Below are 17,367 nucleotides of genomic sequence, written 5' to 3'. Positions count from 1 at the left end.
CCCTATCCATGAACACAGTATGTGCTTCCACTTACTTGTGTCTTCTTCAGTTTCTTTCTTCATTGTTTATAATTTTCTGAGTACAGGTGTTTTACATCCTTGGTTAGGTTCATGCCTAGGTATTTTATTATTTTTGAAGCAATTGTGAACGGGATTGTTTTCTTAATCTCCCTGTCTGTTAGTTCATTATGGGCATACAAAAATGCAACTGATTTCTGAATATTAATTTAGTATCCTGCTACTTTATTGAATTCATTTATCAGTTCAGGTAGTTTCTTGGTGGAATCTTTGGGGTTCCCCATGTACAGCATCATGCCATCTGAAAATAAAGACAGTTTTAGTTCTTCCTTTCCAATTCAAATGCCTTTTATTTCTTCTTGTCTGATTGCTGTGGCTAGGACTTCCAGTAGTCTGTTAAATAGGAGAGGTGAAAGTGGACATTCCTGTCTTGTTCCTGATCTTAAGGGCAATGCTTGCAGTTATTTTTTTTTTGCCTGTTGAATATGATGCTGCTGGTGGGTTTGTCATATATGACCTTTATTATGTTCAGGTATGTTCCTCCTAGTTCCACTTTGTTGAGAGTTTTGATCATAAGTGGGTGCTGGGTTTTATCAAAAGCTTTTTCTGTATCTATTGATATAATCATATGGTATTTGTCCTTCATTTTGTTTATGTGGTGAACTAATTACATTTATTGGTTTACAAATGCTGTACCAACTTTGCATTCCTGGAATGAATCTCACTTGATCATGGCGTATGATCTTTTTGATGTATTGCTGTATTCAGTTTGCTAATATTTTGTTGAAGATTTTAGCATCTGTGTTCATCAGGAATATCGGCCTATAATGTTCTTTCTTTGTAATGTCTTTATCTGGTTTTGGAATTAGGATAATGCTGGCCTCATAAAGTGAGTTGGGGAGCCTTCCCTCCTCTTGAGTTTAAGGAAACAGTTTGAGAAGGAGGGCGTGGTATTTCTCAGAATGTTTGTAAAATTCACCTGTGAAGGCACCTGGTCCAAGACTTTTTGTTTGTTGGGAGGTTTTTGATCACTGCTTCAGTTCCATTATGTGTAACCTGTCTATTCAGATTCTCTGATTCTTCCTGATTTATTTTTGGAAGATTTTATGTTTCTAGGAGTTTATTCATTTCATCCAGGTTGTCCAGTTTGTTGGCATAGAGTTGTTCATAATATTTTCTTGCAGTCCTTTGTATTTCTTTGGTGTCAGTTGTTATTTCTCCTCTTTCCTCGTGTATTTTATTTATTTGGGTTCTTTTTTTCTCCTAATGAGTCTGGTCAATCTTGTTTATCTTCTCAAAGAACCAGCTCTTGGATTCATTGATCTTTTATATCATTTTTAAGGCTCTATTTCATTTGTATCTGCTGTGATCTTTATTATTTCCTCCCTTCCACTCACTTTGGACTTTGTTGTTCTTTTTCAAGTTCTTTAAGTGTGAAGTTAGATTGTTCATTTGAGCTTTTTCTTGTTTGTTTGAGATAGGCCTGGAATGCTATGAATTTCCCTCTTTGGACTGCTTTGCTAGTGTCCCACAGATTTGAGATTGTTGTGTCCTCATTTTCATTTGTTTCCAGACAAATGAAATAGAGCCTTAAAGGTATCTTTTGATTTCTTCCTTGATTTTGTTGACCCAATCATTGTTTAATATGTTATTTAGCTTCCACATCTTTGTGTATTTTTCATTGTTGTTCTTGTGATTGATTTCTAGTTTCATAGTGTTGTGGTCAGAGAAGATGCTTGATATGATTTCTGTCTTCTTAAATTTTCTGAGACTTGTTTTGTGTCCCAACCTGTAGTCTATGCTAGACAACATTCCACGTGCACTTGAAAAGTATGTATATTCTGCTGGTTTGACGTGAAATGCTCTGCAGATATCAACTAAATCCATTTGATCTAGTGTGTCGTTTAAGGCCACTGTCTCCTTGTTGATTTTCTGCCTGGAAGATCTGTCCATGGAAGTCAGTGGGGTGTTAACATCCCCAACTGTGACTGTGTTTGTGTCGGTCTCTCCCTTTGTGTCCTTCAAGGTTTGCTTTACATATTTGGGTGCTCCTGTGTTGGGTGCACAAACGTTTACTAAGGTTTTGTCCTCCTGTTGGATGGTTCCCTTTATCATTACGGAGTGTCCTTCTTTGTCTCTCACTGTGGCCTTGGCTTTAAAGTCTATTTTGTCAGCTATAAGTACTGTTACCCCAGCTTTTTTTCCTTTCCATTTGTATGAAATACCTTTTCCCAACCCTTTACTTTTGGTCTGTGTGTATCTTCTGATCTGAGATGGGTCTCTTGGAGGCAGCGTATATATGGGTCTTGTTTTCTCGGCCATTGAGCTACCCTCTGTCTTTCTGTTGGAGCATTTAAGCCATTTACATCGTAGGTGATTATTGACAGATACGTATGTAATGCCGTTTTATTGTTAGACTGTTTTCCTCTTTTTTTTTTTTTTTTAAATTTCTTTCTCTTCTTAAAGTAAGCCCTTAACATCTGTTGCAGTGCTGTTAACTGCACTGCGGTTTTGGTGTTAGCAAAATCCTTTAGCTTTTTCTTGTCTGGGAAGCTCCTTATTTCTCCTTCAATTTTCAGTGATAGCCTTGCTGGGTAAAGTAGCCTTGGCTGTAGGTCCTTGCTTTTCATCACCTTGAAAATTCCACGCCACTCCCTGCTGGTCTGGAATGTCTCTGTTGAGTAATCAGATGCGCTGGCTCCTTTGAACTGGCTGCATGTCTTCCACGGGGTTGGGATTATGGCAGCACAGGTGGCCATCTGAGGGATGGGTTGTTTCCAGGACAAGGTGACCCACTGGCTCACTAGACTTGGCAGTGAATGTTTGGTACCTGACTGACCAGTGGAAAATGGTGTCATGCCTGTTTCTGTCACTGTTGGGGACGGGGGCAAGCCTGTCTCCTTGAAACGTGAAGAAATAAACACCTAAAGTGTGAGCTCCTCGGAAAGTGTCCCCTGTGCTGGAGAGGACGGGCATCAGCAGCAGCAGGCATCAGCCAAGACCCCCTCAAATGACTTGCATTGTCATCATAACAGTTTTCTGCTCTGGCCTGTCTGGGCCTCACGAATCCCCACCACGATCTGGCGAGGAGACAGTGAGTGTTAACCCCACTTCACAGCGGAGGGAACTGAGGCTGTGAGAGAGCCAGGAACACCTGCCAGGCTCCCCATCTGGGCAGGGGGTACCAGCTCCCGTCTGATGTCAAACCCCACGTGTCTGGGCAGTGGCTTCTTGAAGTCAGGGCTTGTCCTGTGTACCTGTGTGCCCAGGTCTGCCGGGCCCAAAGCAGCCACTCACAAATGTTTGCTGAACAGCTGAGTGGCCCTGTATTCGGCGGACCCAGGCGCACCAGCCCAGCCCATTCTGATGTGCAGCCCCGCTGTCCCCACAGCTCCATGTTTGGGGTGTCGCCCTGCCCGTGACGTCAGTGAGTCATTTCTCCTTGTCAGCCTCAGTCGTGTAAACCCGCAGAGACCGAGACCTGCCACCCTCCCGTGAACCGTCAAATGTGCGAGACCTTCAGACGCCCCCGAGTCCTGTGCACGTGCCGAGTCAGAGGGGGCAGCAGACTCACACCCAGGGGCCCTACGGCCTTGGCAGCGGGCGCTCCCCCGGGGCTGCCAGGGCCTCTCCCCAGCACCACGGAGAGTGGAGGCTGTTTCCCAAACCGACCTGCCTGTGAGTGGCCCAGCTCGCGTGTGGCTGGGACACCGGGGACAGGGAGGAACCGGGGGCCCTTGGCATGTGTTACTTAATAATCCCTGCGCACTTGGAGGCAGATGTCAGCCCCCTCTTGCACAGAAGACGCGACAACTGGTGCTCAGAGGTGCCAAGTCCCTTGCCCAAGACCTCACGGCCGGGAAGTTGTCCGGAAAAGAGTCACCCCGGGCACACCGAGCCTCCTCTTGTCCCGTTGCCAGAATCCAATCCATCCCGCTGCACTCTGAGTCAAGGGGGGGACGTTCAGAGAAACAGGAGAGCCCAGAGAAGATTTATTTTTCCTTCGATAAAGTGTGCACAGAAGATTTACAGTCGGGGGTCCTCAGCTTTCACTGACAGGTCGGGAGTTATTGCAGTTGTGCCCAATGGCTCTGATGTGGAAAGGAAACTTCTAGAAAGCTTCCTGTGTTCACAGAGAGGGTCCTTGTTTAAAGTTGCAGGGGTCCGCCCCGCAGAGGGGTGCACTGGGGTCCAGAGTGGGAGGAAAGGACAATGGGGGCAGCGGGGTGGCCTGGGCAAGGGCGGGCTGGGGCCACCTCCCTACCGGAAGCAGCGCACAGGGCGGCCGGCCAGGCCCTGTAAAGGGGACAGCAGAGCCAGGAGGACCACAGGGAACCTTGGGGCCCTGGCCGGGGCCGCCGGCCAGCACCTCACCCCCGCCGCAGCGCCTGCAGCTGGTGGGCCACCTTCTCCAGCTCTGCCTCGATGGCCGACAGGCTCTCCAGCTCCTGGTCCTAGGAGAGAAGACCGGGGGTCATACAGGGACTACGCCAGCATGGCGGAGTGTGCCGTCAGCCAGATGGGCTGTGCTGCTGGCTAGCTGTGTGGCCTTGGACACGTGGCTATTCCTCTCTGAGCCTCAGGGGCCTCTGTGTACCACGGGGACAGGGATGCCACCCCACAGGGCTGCTCTGAGGAGTGCTGTGCACAGGACGTGGGGAAGCGGGCCCTGACCCCACCCCGTCCTGGTGGCCCCTGAATTCAGGCCTGCTGCCTCCTGAATGGCTCCAGGGGGCCGTGGGAAACAAAGCCTCTGGTCCAGGGCTCCTTCCGTCCCCCACGCGAGGCTTAGACTATGGCGGTGGCTCCTGGCGTGAGGCCAGGCCTCCTGACCTGAGCGGCCATGGGCCCGGGACACAGGTGCGAGCCGTCCCTGGTCAACCTGCCCCAGTCAGGTGCCCTGAGCTCTGGTGACCGGCTGGTTCAAGGGACATTCTGTGAGCCCGGCTGGGTGCCCCTCCTTTGGGAAGCTTCCAGGCCCTCGAACTCAGAGCAGGAGTCAGGGGAGGCCACCTCTGGCCTTGACCCAGGAGGGATGGTCTTCTTGGGGTCCCTGCTGGATGCCAGACTACAGAGGGTACCCTCCCCCACCCCGCACTGGGACAGCACAGACAACCCTACCAGGGACCCACTCGGTTGCTATGGAAACGGCCCCAGAGCCCCCTGTCTTGGAGTAGGCCGTGGGGTATGAGTTCTGCGATGCTGGGGCCATTTCTAAGAAGACCCTTGGCCTGGGCGGCATGGTCCCCGCTGCTGCTCCCTGCAGCGCAGGGCCCCCTCTGCCCGTGGAGAAGTGAGCTGGCAGGCCCTCGGGGCCCTTGTGGGGGTGGGGCAGGGGCTGCTCAAAGGTGCCCAGCCTCGTCCTGGGTCCAAAGGGGCGGGGGGACAAGCTGTTATTGCCTGTAGCCCATCCCCTCGGTCTCCTGGGGACACAGTCAGGTGCCTTCTTCCTCTTGGGCTGCCAGGCCCAGAGAGAGGGTCGGAGACCTGAGGGAGCGGCCGAGTCCTCCCCTGGGTGCGCAGGTCCCAGCCCCCATAAGGCAGGTCCTGATTCCCACCTGGGCCCTGAGGCTTGAACCGCTGACCCCTGCCCCTCCCCCTGCAGCCCCACGGCTGTGTGGCCAGCCTGCCAGGGGCCCCGGCTCCCCTGCCCCCCTGCTGTGGGGCTGCATCGCTCTGGCCCACTGAGCTGCTCACGCAGCCCTGGGCACGGCTGGGTTTCAGAGCTCTCGTGTGGCCTGGTCATGACAATGTGGTGACCGATGAGGTTCGGAGGAGAGTGACCTGCCCAAGGTCCCAGAGCAGGAGGAGGCAGAACCCAGGTTTTCGGGCACCCACATGCTTCCCTCACTCACCACCAGGCGGAAGGTCAACTGGCCCTCCCCCTCCCCCTCTGCTATTCAGGGTGGGAGGCAGGGCCCCAACCTGGGAGAGAAGGGTGTGCCTGGGCTATGTGGAGTCTGGCGGGGGTGAGGGCTGGCTGGACCACCCGCAGGCTCTTCCCAGGATACCAGCTGTCCCTTTAGTGCCCTGTCCTCTCATGCCCTCCCAGCTCTGGGTCCCCATCGTGCCCTGGCCTTGGATCCCCTGGGCAGCACGTGGCCCTCCTCAGGCCGGTCCCCTCAGGTCCTCCACTTTCCAAGCTCCACCCACCGTCACTCCCTGGCCCTGCCCCCCAGCCTGCAGAGGCTCCGTTGTCCTCAGGACAGTTGCCACGCAGCGTCTCCGGAGACCAGCTCGACTTACTGCCTCTCCCGCCCCCACGTGCTGATCCGAACACTCCAGCTCTGCTGCCTGCCTGCCCACCGGCCTCGCCGGGTGCCCGCTGCGAGCCAGGGTCACCGCCTTCCCGCCTGACATGCCCTCTCTCCTGCCCCTTCCCAGGTCTCTGCCGGGTCTGCAGGAGCTCCCTGTGCGAGCCCCTCTCCAGCCCAGACTCCCAGGGGACCGCGTCCCCTCGTGGAGCCCACACGCACACCTGGGGGCCCCTGCCCCTCAGCCGGGCCCACACCCGAGGGCCCTGGCCTGGGGCTGGCTTCGGCCTGTACCAACCTCTGGCCTGCGGTTGGCGCTGCCTTCCTCCTCCTTCTTCTCCTCCGGGTAGCGGTGCCCCCGGAGGGGCGGGCCCGCCTCCACCGTGTCCTCCTGGGGGTCCGGCCTCCAGCCTCGCAGCCTGGGGCCCCTGAAGCCATAGCCCCGGGCCTGGTAGGAGAGCTGCATGGAGCGGTCCGGGTCGTCGTCCTCCACGGCCTCCCCCACCAGCCGCTTCTCAGCCGTCAGCTCCCTGGCCAGCTGGTCCATCTTGCTCCACCGCTTGGCTTCCTCCCACTCCTTGGAGAGCTGCTCCTCCTGCTCCTGCTCCTGCTGCTGCTGCTGAGGCTGCTCCCTGCTCTTCCCGCCCCGGAAGGGGCCCAGGAGGGCCCCTGCTGTCTCCTCCTCCTCCTCCTGCAAGGACTGTTCCTGCTCCCCCTTCTGAGCTTCCCCAGCCCCAGTCTTCCCGCCTCTGTCCACAGCCAGAGCCTCCGAGGGACCTGGAGCAGCTGCGGGACAAGAGCAGGAGATGAGGGCGGGGTCACCACCTTCCCCAGCCCGGCCACTCCCTGGGGGACCCACAGGCAGGGCCGGCTCAGCCTCGCCTCAAGATTCTACTTGGAGGGAAAAGCCATCTTGCCCCCATGCTTTGCAAGACCCTCTCAGCATCCGGGGGGGGGGGGGGGGCGGGGCCTGGTGGGAGCCTGCCTCTTCCTTTAGTTCTTTCCGTCCAGCAGCCCTCGACTCAGGGGGCGCCTGGCTACTCAGGGAGGAAGGACCTTGACGAGGCCCCAGGGAGAAGCTGGGGTCTTTCCCGAACCCGGCTGAAGCCGACAACGGTCCCCAGAGGAGCCTGGTCCCCCCTGTCATGCTGTCCCTCTGTTCCCAAAGCCTACCCACCCAGCCTGCAGAGCCCCTGTGGCCTCCTGGGTGGGTTGGGGGTGGGGATCTCTGTGGAAGAGTGGAGATGCACGGTTTTGGAGTCAGACAAACCTGAGTTAGAATCTCCGATTTTACTACAACTTAGCTGTGTAACCTTGGGCAAATTACTTAACCTCTCTGAGTCTTAGTTTCCATCGGGAAAGTGGAGATTGTACCTGCCGTCGGGGTGGTCGTGCAGGTGGAATGAGATTATGAGTGCGGCCCCCCTCCCTCTCGCCCCCTCCCCTACACATCGCTGAGGTCTCAGACGGCATACGTACTCTCGCCCCGCGGGGCCGCCTTGTAGCCGAGGCTGGGGTGGGGGTCGGACGCTGCGGTGGGGCCTTCGTCTTCAGAGACGACCTTCTCACCAGCCTCTGGGTCCTCCTCCTCCTCCTCCTCTCTCTTTGCCTGCTGCCCTTGCTCTGCACCCCAGCCCTTTTCTCTGTCCACTGGACCCTGGGAGGGGCCCTCGCTGTCCCCCTCGGCCTCAAGGCCTGGGTGTTTCTGGCTGGGGGGGCTGGCCGGGGGGTGGGTGTTGGCAGCCTCCTCCTCCTCCCCTGGGGTTTGGTCGTCCTCCTCAACCGTGGACCCCTGCCTGGGCTCCGGGGAGGCCTGGGGCCCGGCTCCGTCCTCGTCTCCGCCATTCCTCTCCACCTCGCTCGAGTCCATCGTTCCCTCTGAGGACTCCAACTTTTCCTCCGAGTACTCCTTGGAGGGCATCTCGTCCGCCCCCTCTGCAGAGACAACGGAGCCGAGTCAGGCCCCGAGGACCAGGCTGCACTCGGTCTCCCCAGAGCCCAAGTTCAGACCTAAGGACCAGAGCTCCCCTCTCCACATCTCGGTTTGACCTGGGCACAAATGGGTTGTGTTTCTTTGTAAGTCCACCTCTTAAAGAAAAAGGGCGATTTTTTTTTTTTAAAAAAGGCCTTTAAAATGTCCCCAGAAGATAGAGTCCTGAGTAGAAAATTAGAACATCAGCTGAACTACTGTGTGATCTTGGGGGAGGGGCCCCCCAACCTCCCTGTGTGAGGGGCGCCAGTACTGTGATTCCCTTTTCCCCTCCGAGTGGGGCTTCTCGGTCTTGAGCATCCCGGAAAAGTTCTCGGTTCCCCAATATTTGGAGTTTTCATTAAAAGGTGTTTTCTTGGGGCTGTTTGGAGATAGCCTGTGAACTAGCAGAAGCCCCTCCCAGCGCCGGAATGGCTACGGTCTCGCAGAGCAGCGTGCGTCCACCACGCGACCCCAGGGCTCCCGCCGACAGTGCCGCCGTCCGCTCCCAGAAGCTCAGACCGACCCCGAGGAAGGTGCAGAGGCCTGTCCGTGCCCGTGAAGTCTGTGGGCCGCTGGCCTGAGCCCTGGGCCCAAGCTGCCAAATGCCGAGCACAGGGTGCTCTTTGCACGGACACTGGCCGCTTCCCTTGGTGAAGCTTCCAGTTGTGCACACGAACACGCATGCACACTCACTGCACCCGCTCCCGTGGCCCCTGGCGGACATCCTCGGTCACGCTCCTGGCAGACACTCATTGCCATGGAACCAGCACGTGGGAGCCCACGCCCTGCCCCAGCTACCCCTGGGGAGACCGCCCCGGCCCATGTGAGCGCCCCCGGGCCACACCAGCAGGCAGGCCTCCGGACAGAAGACCACCGAGACCCCGGCTCCTGCAGACTTGCCTTCTTCACCCACCTTCCAGTGCAAAGGGCAGGGCCTGCGGGGTGCTTTGGGGGTATTTGCATGTTGGAGGATGAGTCACAGAATCCCCTTGACCTGAGCCATGATCTCTTTGACCCCTAAATCCTCTCTGGCTTCGAGAAAGATGATCCAGTTTGTCTAGTGTTTTGTGCCTGCTCCTCTGGGACCCTCCTGCAACTTGGCCAGGCCGAGGGACCACCCGGCCCGGGGAGGGCGGGTGCCCGGGGCAGGAGCCCTGCGGGAAAAGCCAGGCCAGACACTCCCTGCGCTCTGGGGTGAGCAGAGGGGACGGAAGGAGGGCTTGGGAGCGAGGCAGACCCAGAGCCGCATCTCCAGTGATGCCTTGGACCAGGGGCTGGCCCTCTCTGGGCCTCACTTGTAGATGGGAGGGAGTAACAGCCACATGACAGGGTGTCAGGGAGGAACTCCTGCCTCCCAGCAGGCCTCCATCTACACCAGCGACTGTTGGCATCCCCTCCCTCTCTCCTCCGGCCCCGGCCAGGCGGGCCAGCACGCACCCTTCAGCCCGTCCTGGTCGCTCTGCTGCTCAAGAACCTCTGAGAGCTCCTCCTCAAAGCTGCTGTGTTTCTCCTGCTGCTGCGCCCTCTCCTTGGCACCTGGTGTGAGAAAAGGAGGAGAAAGTCCCCTTTGGTCTGAGCCGGCACGTTTGTCTCCTGAAGGGAAGGCCCCTCCGTTTCCTCGTGTGTCAGGTTCCAGGCGTGCCTGGCGAGAGCTCAAGGAGCGGGGAAGGGCTGGCTGCTGTGGTCCCGGCCCCCCCCCCCGGCCCCCGAGCTGGGGCCCATCGGTGGCCACGTCACCTCCAGGCTCAGTTCCTCACCTCGGAAATGAGAACAAGCCCTGCCTGCTGCCCCACAGAGCAACAAAGACTCAGATGGAGCAGAGGGTCCCAGGGCAGAAGCAGAGACTGGGGGCCTCTCAGGACCCGCCTGGTAGCTGGGGGGCCCCGCAGCAGGAGTTCACGTGACAGCGGCCGCTACCTCCTGGGACCTCTTGATTCAGGCAAATGCTGCTTACCCCAGACCTCATAAGTGCAGGCCCCTGGGAGAAAGCCAGTCCCATGCCTGCGTCCAAGCCCCGGGCTGTCATCAGCTGCTATGATCCAGAGACCCCTCCCCCTGCGTCAGCCTGAGGCTGCTGCTGCGGCCGCCGCCTGGGACTGTCCCGGCCTGGGACTCTCCCCACTTGGGCCTGTTCCTGATGAGAGCTCCTTGCCCTCTGCAGCTGGCGATGACTTGCCCCCACGGTGGGAGTTTCTGGAATGGCCAGAGGAGCCCGGCACAGCGGTTGTGGGCAAGGGAGGCTGCCCAGAGGAAACAGACCCTTTCTGCCACCCAATCAAGAAAGCGACCTTGCTGCAGCGGCTGAACTCGGGGCTGCGGGTAATTGGAGAGCTGCCTCAGGCCCCAGCGAGGCCCTGACTCACTGCGTGACCTTGGACGAGACCCTCGACCTCCCTGGGCCTTGATCTCTTGAACTACATCGATGGCAGGCTGGACCGGGGACGTGGAGGACCCCGCCGTCCCCCTCTCTAGTCGAAAGCAGGTAACTGCGGGTCAGTTACCCTGATTCCCCAACTCTCCGTCCCTGGAATGTGCCCAGATGCAGGTGCAGTGGCTGGAAATACCTTGGAGAGCGAAGTCTTGGAGCACTTTCAGCAAATTCTGATGTCGCAGGATTGAGAGGATCCGCTCATCTGCAAGGAGGGGGAGTTGTCATGGGCCATGGCCAGAGAACAGCCGAGAGAGACGCGGCCGTCAGCAGTTTCCGCTGAGCACAAGGGCGGGATCCTGGGGGCTCAGAGCCTGGGTGGTGGCAGCAAGGCCACGGCTTGAGATAACACTTTTGAAATGACCTGGTTTCCGAGGCGACAGGAGGCCGTTTTCTACTGTGACAGCAAGGGCAACCCCTGTCCCAGCACGCGGACCTCGGCCGAGGGACAGCAGCCCCCCTGCGGGGAGGCAGGGGCGTCCTCCAGCACGACCCGCCTGCCCGTCTCCGCGCCTTCGCTTGGGCTGCCCGATCCTCTGGGATTCCCTTTCTCCCTCTTGCCCCCTGTCGGTTTCCCACTTTTCTCTTAACCCCAACCCCAGTGCTCACGACGGCTCTAGCCAAGGGCGAGTCCTCCTCGTGCCCATCATGGGTGGTCCTTCATGCATCACGCAGCCGCAGGTGTGGCCGGCACTGGGACTGGGGCACCCCGAATCCTTGTCCACAGGGGGCTCACACTCCCTGGCAGCCCTGGGTACATTCTGCCCAGAATCCTAACGATCTGAGCTCATTTTTGCCCCTCTGCGAGCCGGTAAGCTCCAGGGTACCTCCCTTTCCCTGCCCCACTCAGACTGGCACACACAAGGCCGGTCGGTGCCTGTTGCATTAGATCGCTGAATTCCATCACAAGCCACCCACCCTGTCCTAGCCCCCCGGCCCGGCAGGCAGCAGCCCCGCCCGCACCCCGCCGGTCTGGCCCCTACCTCCTCGGAGCGTCTCCAAACACTCCTGGCTCACGGGCACGGGGCCGGGCTTGGAGAGCGTGTCGGAGATGACCTCAATGATGCACTTCATTACCTGGGGGGAGAGCAGGGCAGGCGGGGGTGGGTTTGGGCATGGGACTCAGCCCCTGGGAGCTCCAGGGCAAGTTTCGGATGAGGACACAGGGCACAGGCGGCAAACACAGGGCCTGCGGGCTGAATCCGGCCCTCCACCTTGTTTCTATCCGGTGGCAGCACCGGGCTCTCACTGAACTGTGAAGGAGCAGTTACACTTGTACGGTCCTAAAGTTACATTTGGCCCTTTGAAGGCAACTGTGAGGCTGATGCGGCCTCCGGTGAAAATGAGTCTGACACCCTTGACACAGGGCGCTGGCTTTTGTCTTCGGCAGCCCATGCGTGTCTAGCTCAGGGGCACAGCTCCGCTTCCTCAGCCAGACAAGAGCAATGGCAAGGGAAACCCCTTACGCTACTTATCATGAGCCAGGTGACCCCGTCACTTGGGCCAGCGGGTGCCCCTCTACGGTGGGGGTGGCTCCCTGGCACCCTCTCACCCCCAGGGGTTTCTCCAAAGATGGGGAAGCTGCCCTTGGGCATCAGACGCGTCTTATCAGAGTGCTTTAGTCTTGCAGATTCCCGGAAGGGTCAGCCACTGCCCCGCCTGGTGTGGCTCAGCGGGTGTTGTGTCATCCTGCAAATGGAAAGGTCACCAGTTTGATTCCAGGTCGGGGTACATGTTTGGGTTGCAGACCAGGTCCCCTGTTGGAGGCGTGTGAGAGGCAGCTGATGGACGTTTCTCTCGAATATTGATGTTTCTCTAGCTCTCTACCTCTCTCCCTCCCCTCTCTCTAAAAATAAATACATAAAATCTTAAAAAAAAAACAACAACAACAGTCAGCCATCTCCAGGAAGCCTCCCTCGACTGCCCAGGGAAGAGCAAAGGCCTTCCCTGGCTCTGCCCTGTCTGGAAACAGTTGTTGGACCACTGTCTCCCTCCCGACAGCCATGGCGCCGTCACCCGTGGGGAATCACCGTCTGGCTGCACGGGATGGGCCTGCTGCTGGGGCTACACCTGTGCACCAGCTACACCTGGGCGCCCACCCAGGCCAGCAGCAGCCATAGCCCCGCAATTCTTGCCCAGTGCCTAGCAAGGTGCTGTGGATAATCAGGCACCTGCTAAATGGACATTCGAAGACGGTGCCAACTGCAGAGGGTGTGGTATCTCGGCTGTGTTGCCTGGGGTGTGTGACTTGGCCACTCTGAGCCTTAGGGTCTTCCTTTGTAAAACGGGACTGAGGAGAACAAGCACTCGGGAAGGCGGGACGTGCCACACAACCCCCAGCCCGCTTCAGCTGTCTAGAGCCAGGCGGAGGGGCAGGAGGTGTCAGACGCGCGTCAGGCGATGCTGGTCGGGAGTGAGGGGGTGGAAGGCTGTGTGTACGGGCGCCAAGGCAACCCGTCCAAGGATCCAGGATGGCAAACTGGCAAACGGCTTGTGCAGTTGTCATAGCATCCGAGGATGGAACGTTCAGGTCTTACCCAGCCGTCCTGGTGCCCCTGACCCAGGCTCCTGAGTACAATGTGGTGACTAAATGTCTCCCAGAAGGGACCTGGCGAGGAGGGCCCTTCAGCCTGTACCTCATTTCTCCCTGCAACCCCAGACCTTGCACTGGGAATAGCAGACAACCAACAGTCCAGGAGGACGGATTCTGAGAGGGAGAAACTGGGTATGAACCCCAAGAACAGTGGGGAGATTGAGAGGGGAACCTCTAGAAGTAACAGTGCCTATTTACTGAGGACTTGCTATGTGCCAGGCACCTCACACCTGATTCCTACTCCTCACAACTCTCCTCCAGGGAAATATTATTACAGATGGGGAAAGGGGAAGCTCAGAGAAGTTAAGGGATTTCCCCAAGACCACACAGCTACAATGAGTGGTAGAGGTTTAAATACAGACTTGTCTGCAACTAAAGGAGAGGAAACATAATTGAGCAAATTGATGCTTTGGGTTTTAACCACAGCCTCTCTGGAATGGAAGAGAACAGCTACTGGAAACGGTGGGGGCAGAAATTTATCTGACTCTCAGCGAAGGAGTCTGTGAACACCAGAGATGGGAAAAATGGCCCCAGCTCAGACAGGAACAAATTTCCAGTATATGCCCAATGTGGAGTGTCTCCTGCTGGCCACAGAACCCGCCCCGCCAGTGTCTCCTAAGTCCCTCTCCTGGGTGACGTCCACCATCAGCCCTAAATGACAGGGACCCTGGGCACAGAAGCCATGACAAAGGTTTTCATGGCAGCCCTTTGGGAGAGCCCCGGCTTGAGTGCCTGGAGGGTGGGGCGTGTTGCTGGAAGAGCCTTGGGGGGGAGGGGTAAAAGTAAAGGGGGAGGTGAAGACCTGCTCCTGGAGTGTGTGGACGACCACGGCCACAGAACGGAGCAGCCACCCCCACCGGCCTCAGTGGGTCTGCCAGACTCGGAATGTTCAAGACAGTGTGTCCAGCACCTCAGTCCCGCAGGTGAGAGAGACACAGGCCCCCATGGGCTGCAGACTCCGCTCAGAGGATGCTGGGGAAGTCCCCACAGCAGGATGGTGGGGCAATCAGGCAGCCTTTGATGTCTTCTTTTGCAAGCTGTCCCCAAGCTCGGCAGCCGCAGTGCTGGCTGTTGGCTTTATGCCAGACTCACTTCTGCAGCTGCCCAAGGACTGGCCGTTTGGCGTCCACTGGGGCCTCCTATCCCCCTCCTGGGCACCCCCGCACCCCTTCTTACCTCGGTGTCCCTTATATTCACAGGGCTGCTCACAGGGAGGGCGCTGACTGGGAAGAAAAAGAGAGAGCTGGGGTCACCCCTCTGCTCTGAGGGGAGAGCCCAGTCCTTCCTGGCGGAGTTCACTGGGGGCCCATCCACCTCAGGGCTCCCGCTCAAAACTGCCTCTACCCAAATGACATGCTGGGGCTGATTTTGTTTCCCTTCCCTGGCTGCTGCCCCAAGGGGGTGTCTCCCAGAGGCTGCCCTGAAGCCTGACATCCTGCCCTTTGGGGCAGCTTCTGCTCTGGAGGGAGTGTGGGAGCTGACGGTGAGTGTGAAAACAAGGCCAAGGGCTGGATGGGGTTGGGGCGGGAGGAGAATGCGGGGAGAGGCAGAGAGACCCGGGGGGTGAGGGAGAAGAGAGGGCGAAGGAGGGTTGTGAGACATGGTACTGAGAGGTAAAAGTCAAGGGCAGGAGCACGGGGAGAGGGAGAGGATGAAGGGGGAGAGCCGCGAGAGTTGGAGCCAGCCTCAGACCTCCCATCTCCTCCCCCTGTGACCTTGGCCAGCCACGGCACGGAGCCGGAGCTGGCCCTGATGCAGCCCGGACTGCGGCCCAGACAGCGGGTGGAGGCGCCGGGGGGCCCTGCCTGGCCGAGTCAGGAGTCGTGCCCAAAGCGTCCGGTCTGTGGCTTCTGGGCCGAGGCCACTTCGCGGGGTCAGGAGGGAGGCGGAGGCGCTGTCCGCGGTGCTGAAAACTCCCCGCACGGTGGGGCAGGTAGGGAGGGTCGTGTGGTGCCGCGCGGTGCCTGGGCGTCAGAGCGGACAGGGCGGGAGGAGGCAGGGTGCCCAGGACACTCTTCCCCGAGACCCCGCGCTCGCTCACCTTGCCCCGCGCAGAGCAGAAGCGCCAGGACAGCGGCGGAGCGCATGGCGAACCCCGGGCGCCAAGCAGCCGGAGGTCTGGGGCCGTGCACGGCGGGCACCCGAGCGAGGGGTGGCTGGGCGGGCGGTGCGGAGCGGGCTACCGTGGCACTGGCAGTAGATGGGGTGGTCGCAGCGTCTCGGTGTTCGTCCGTCTATCGGTCCGCCCACCAGCCTCACTGTACTCAGTTGGGACACTGCAGTAGAGGCAGCAGTGGCAGCTGCACTCACGGCGCGCCCGCTAATATACCCCGACCCCGGAAATGACGTCATCGGGCCGCCCCCCAGTCTCCGTTCCCCACCCCAGTGGGGGTCCGGCCGCAGTTCGCTCCACCTTCCAGCCTCATCCCTCTTGCCCCTGGTTCCCCGCTGCTCACAGCTCCTGGGTCCGGCAACGAGGTAGGCATCCGGCTTCCAGGTGGTGGCACGGGGACCCAGCTGACCCTCCCCCACTCGATGGCTCCACTGACTTGCTGTGCATCCTTGGGCAAGGCACTCCGGGTCTCCGGGTCTCCGGGTCTCCGGCCTTGTGTTCCTCCAGTTTGCGCGCGCTGAGGACCCTGCCCACCCTAGCACGCCGCTCCTCTCTTCCTCTGCCCCCGGGGCGCGCATCCCCTGATCTCACCTGCTGAAGTGTGCACACCATTCAGGGCTCTCTCACCTGTCCAGGCGGCCCTAGAGAGGCTTCCGAACCCTGTCTGAAGTAAAGCCCCTCCCTCTGGCAACTTAATTTTGCGTCTTCACGAGTAGTAACTGCACCGTATATGTATTTATTTATTTGAATATTATAGATGTAGTCTCCTTGGCTTTTGCACTGCCCAGCACAGCACCTGGCACGGAGTAGGAGTAAATGCACTTAATAGATGGTTGTTGAATATCCCCAGGGGAAGCGCAGCCCATGCCTAAGTGAATCCTGGGCTCAGCCATTGTTGGACAGCTGTCATGGGGGACGGTGAGGGGACAGTCGGGGACAGCTGTTCATATCAAACCAAAATAGGTGTCTTGTAACTTCTACTCGTTAACCCTAGTCCAACCCCTTAGGACCACCTTCCTGCTATTGGTAACTCCTTGTGTATTTGAGAACAATTCCCTTGCGTGTTTTCAAAACCCGGGTGTTTTGTGCGTGTGATTGGTTGGTTCCCTGGCGTGTTTCTCTCTGCCCTGGGGCCGTCACACTTGGCCACGTTGCTACTCTCAACCTGGGGGCCACATCGGAAATCTTTTGCCACCTGACCCCAATGTCATAGTGAACCTGGTATCTGAGCTGCTGTCTGGCACTGGCTGACATTGTCCAGAGCCCCTCCTTCCTGCCCCCCCCCATTTCCTGTGGCTGTTCCCTACATCCTTCCCCCCACCTTAGCCCCCTCAGCCCCTAAAAAAGAGGCTGGCAGGAGCCCAGAGGAGATGGAATGGTCTTGTTCATGCATTTAGTCATCGTGGACTGTTTGGTTAGACACCTGCTGTGTGCTTAGAACCCCTTAGAAAAGCACTCACCTGTTCTGGGTGCTGAGGGTAGAGCAGTGAACAACACAGACAAAAAAGCCGGTCCTGCCCTGGCTGGCATAGCTCAGTGGATTGAGCGCGGGCTGCAAACCAAAGTGTCACAGGTTCGATTCCTAGTCAGGGCACATGCCTGGGTTGCAGGCCATGACCCCCAGCAACCGCACATTGATGTTTCTCTCTCTCTCTCTCTTTCTCCCTCCCTTCCCTCTCTAAAAATAAATAAATAAAATCTTAAAAAAAAAGCCAGTCCTTGACTTTACATTCTAAAGGGTGAGACAGACAGCAAATAAGTAAAGAAGTAAAATGCACAGTGTGCCGGGTGCTGTGGACGAAAATCAGGGAAGTGGGGGTTCTGGGGGAGGTGGTACTATATGTTAAATAAGATGGATCTGAAGAGGCCTCGCCTGGGAGGGAACATTTCACCAAAGACCCGAAGCTGGTGAAAGAGCGTGGTTGCCTGTGTCCCGGGGGGAGGGAGCTGCAGGTAGCGGGAAGAGCAAATGCAAACACCCGAGGGAGG

The 17,367-nt window shown here is 57.9% G+C and overlaps 1 protein-coding gene across 1 annotated transcript; it reads right to left on the bottom strand.

Moving 5' to 3' along the window:
• Window positions 1–3,988: 3,988 nt before the first annotated feature.
• CHGA (chromogranin A) lies at window positions 3,989–15,560 on the bottom strand. The gene is made up of 8 exons (XM_045822911.1): window positions 15,307–15,560; window positions 14,442–14,488; window positions 11,656–11,749; window positions 10,809–10,877; window positions 9,682–9,780; window positions 7,752–8,207; window positions 6,571–7,058; window positions 3,989–4,472 (listed from the first exon to the last, which is right to left on the bottom strand). Exons 1-8 carry the CDS (start codon window positions 15,350–15,352, stop codon window positions 4,389–4,391), a joined length of 1,383 nt encoding a protein of 460 aa, XP_045678867.1. The 5' UTR covers window positions 15,353–15,560; the 3' UTR covers window positions 3,989–4,388.
• Window positions 15,561–17,367: the final 1,807 nt, after the last annotated feature.

Source organism: Phyllostomus hastatus, unplaced genomic scaffold (assembly GCF_019186645.2).
Source record: "Phyllostomus hastatus isolate PE091 unplaced genomic scaffold, TTU_PhHast_1.1 phas_scaffold_501, whole genome shotgun sequence".
NCBI classification, from domain to species: domain Eukaryota; kingdom Metazoa; phylum Chordata; class Mammalia; order Chiroptera; family Phyllostomidae; genus Phyllostomus; species Phyllostomus hastatus.
This window is presented reverse-complemented; position numbering and strand designations above follow the sequence as displayed.

Excerpts from the sequence above, each read along its gene's own strand:
- CHGA (XM_045822911.1), bottom strand. The coding sequence starts at position 15,352 with ATGCGCTCCGCCGCTGTCCTGGCGCTTCTGCTCTGCGCGGGGCAAG. Across the intron at positions 11,750-14,441 it reads TGAATATAAGGGACACCGAG|GTAATGAAGTGCATCATTGA; the intron begins GTAAGAAGGGGT and ends CTCTCCCCCCAG. Across the intron at positions 7,059-7,751 it reads GGCGGCCCCGCGGGGCGAGA|CTGCTCCAGGTCCCTCGGAG; the intron begins GTACGTATGCCG and ends CTTGTCCCGCAG.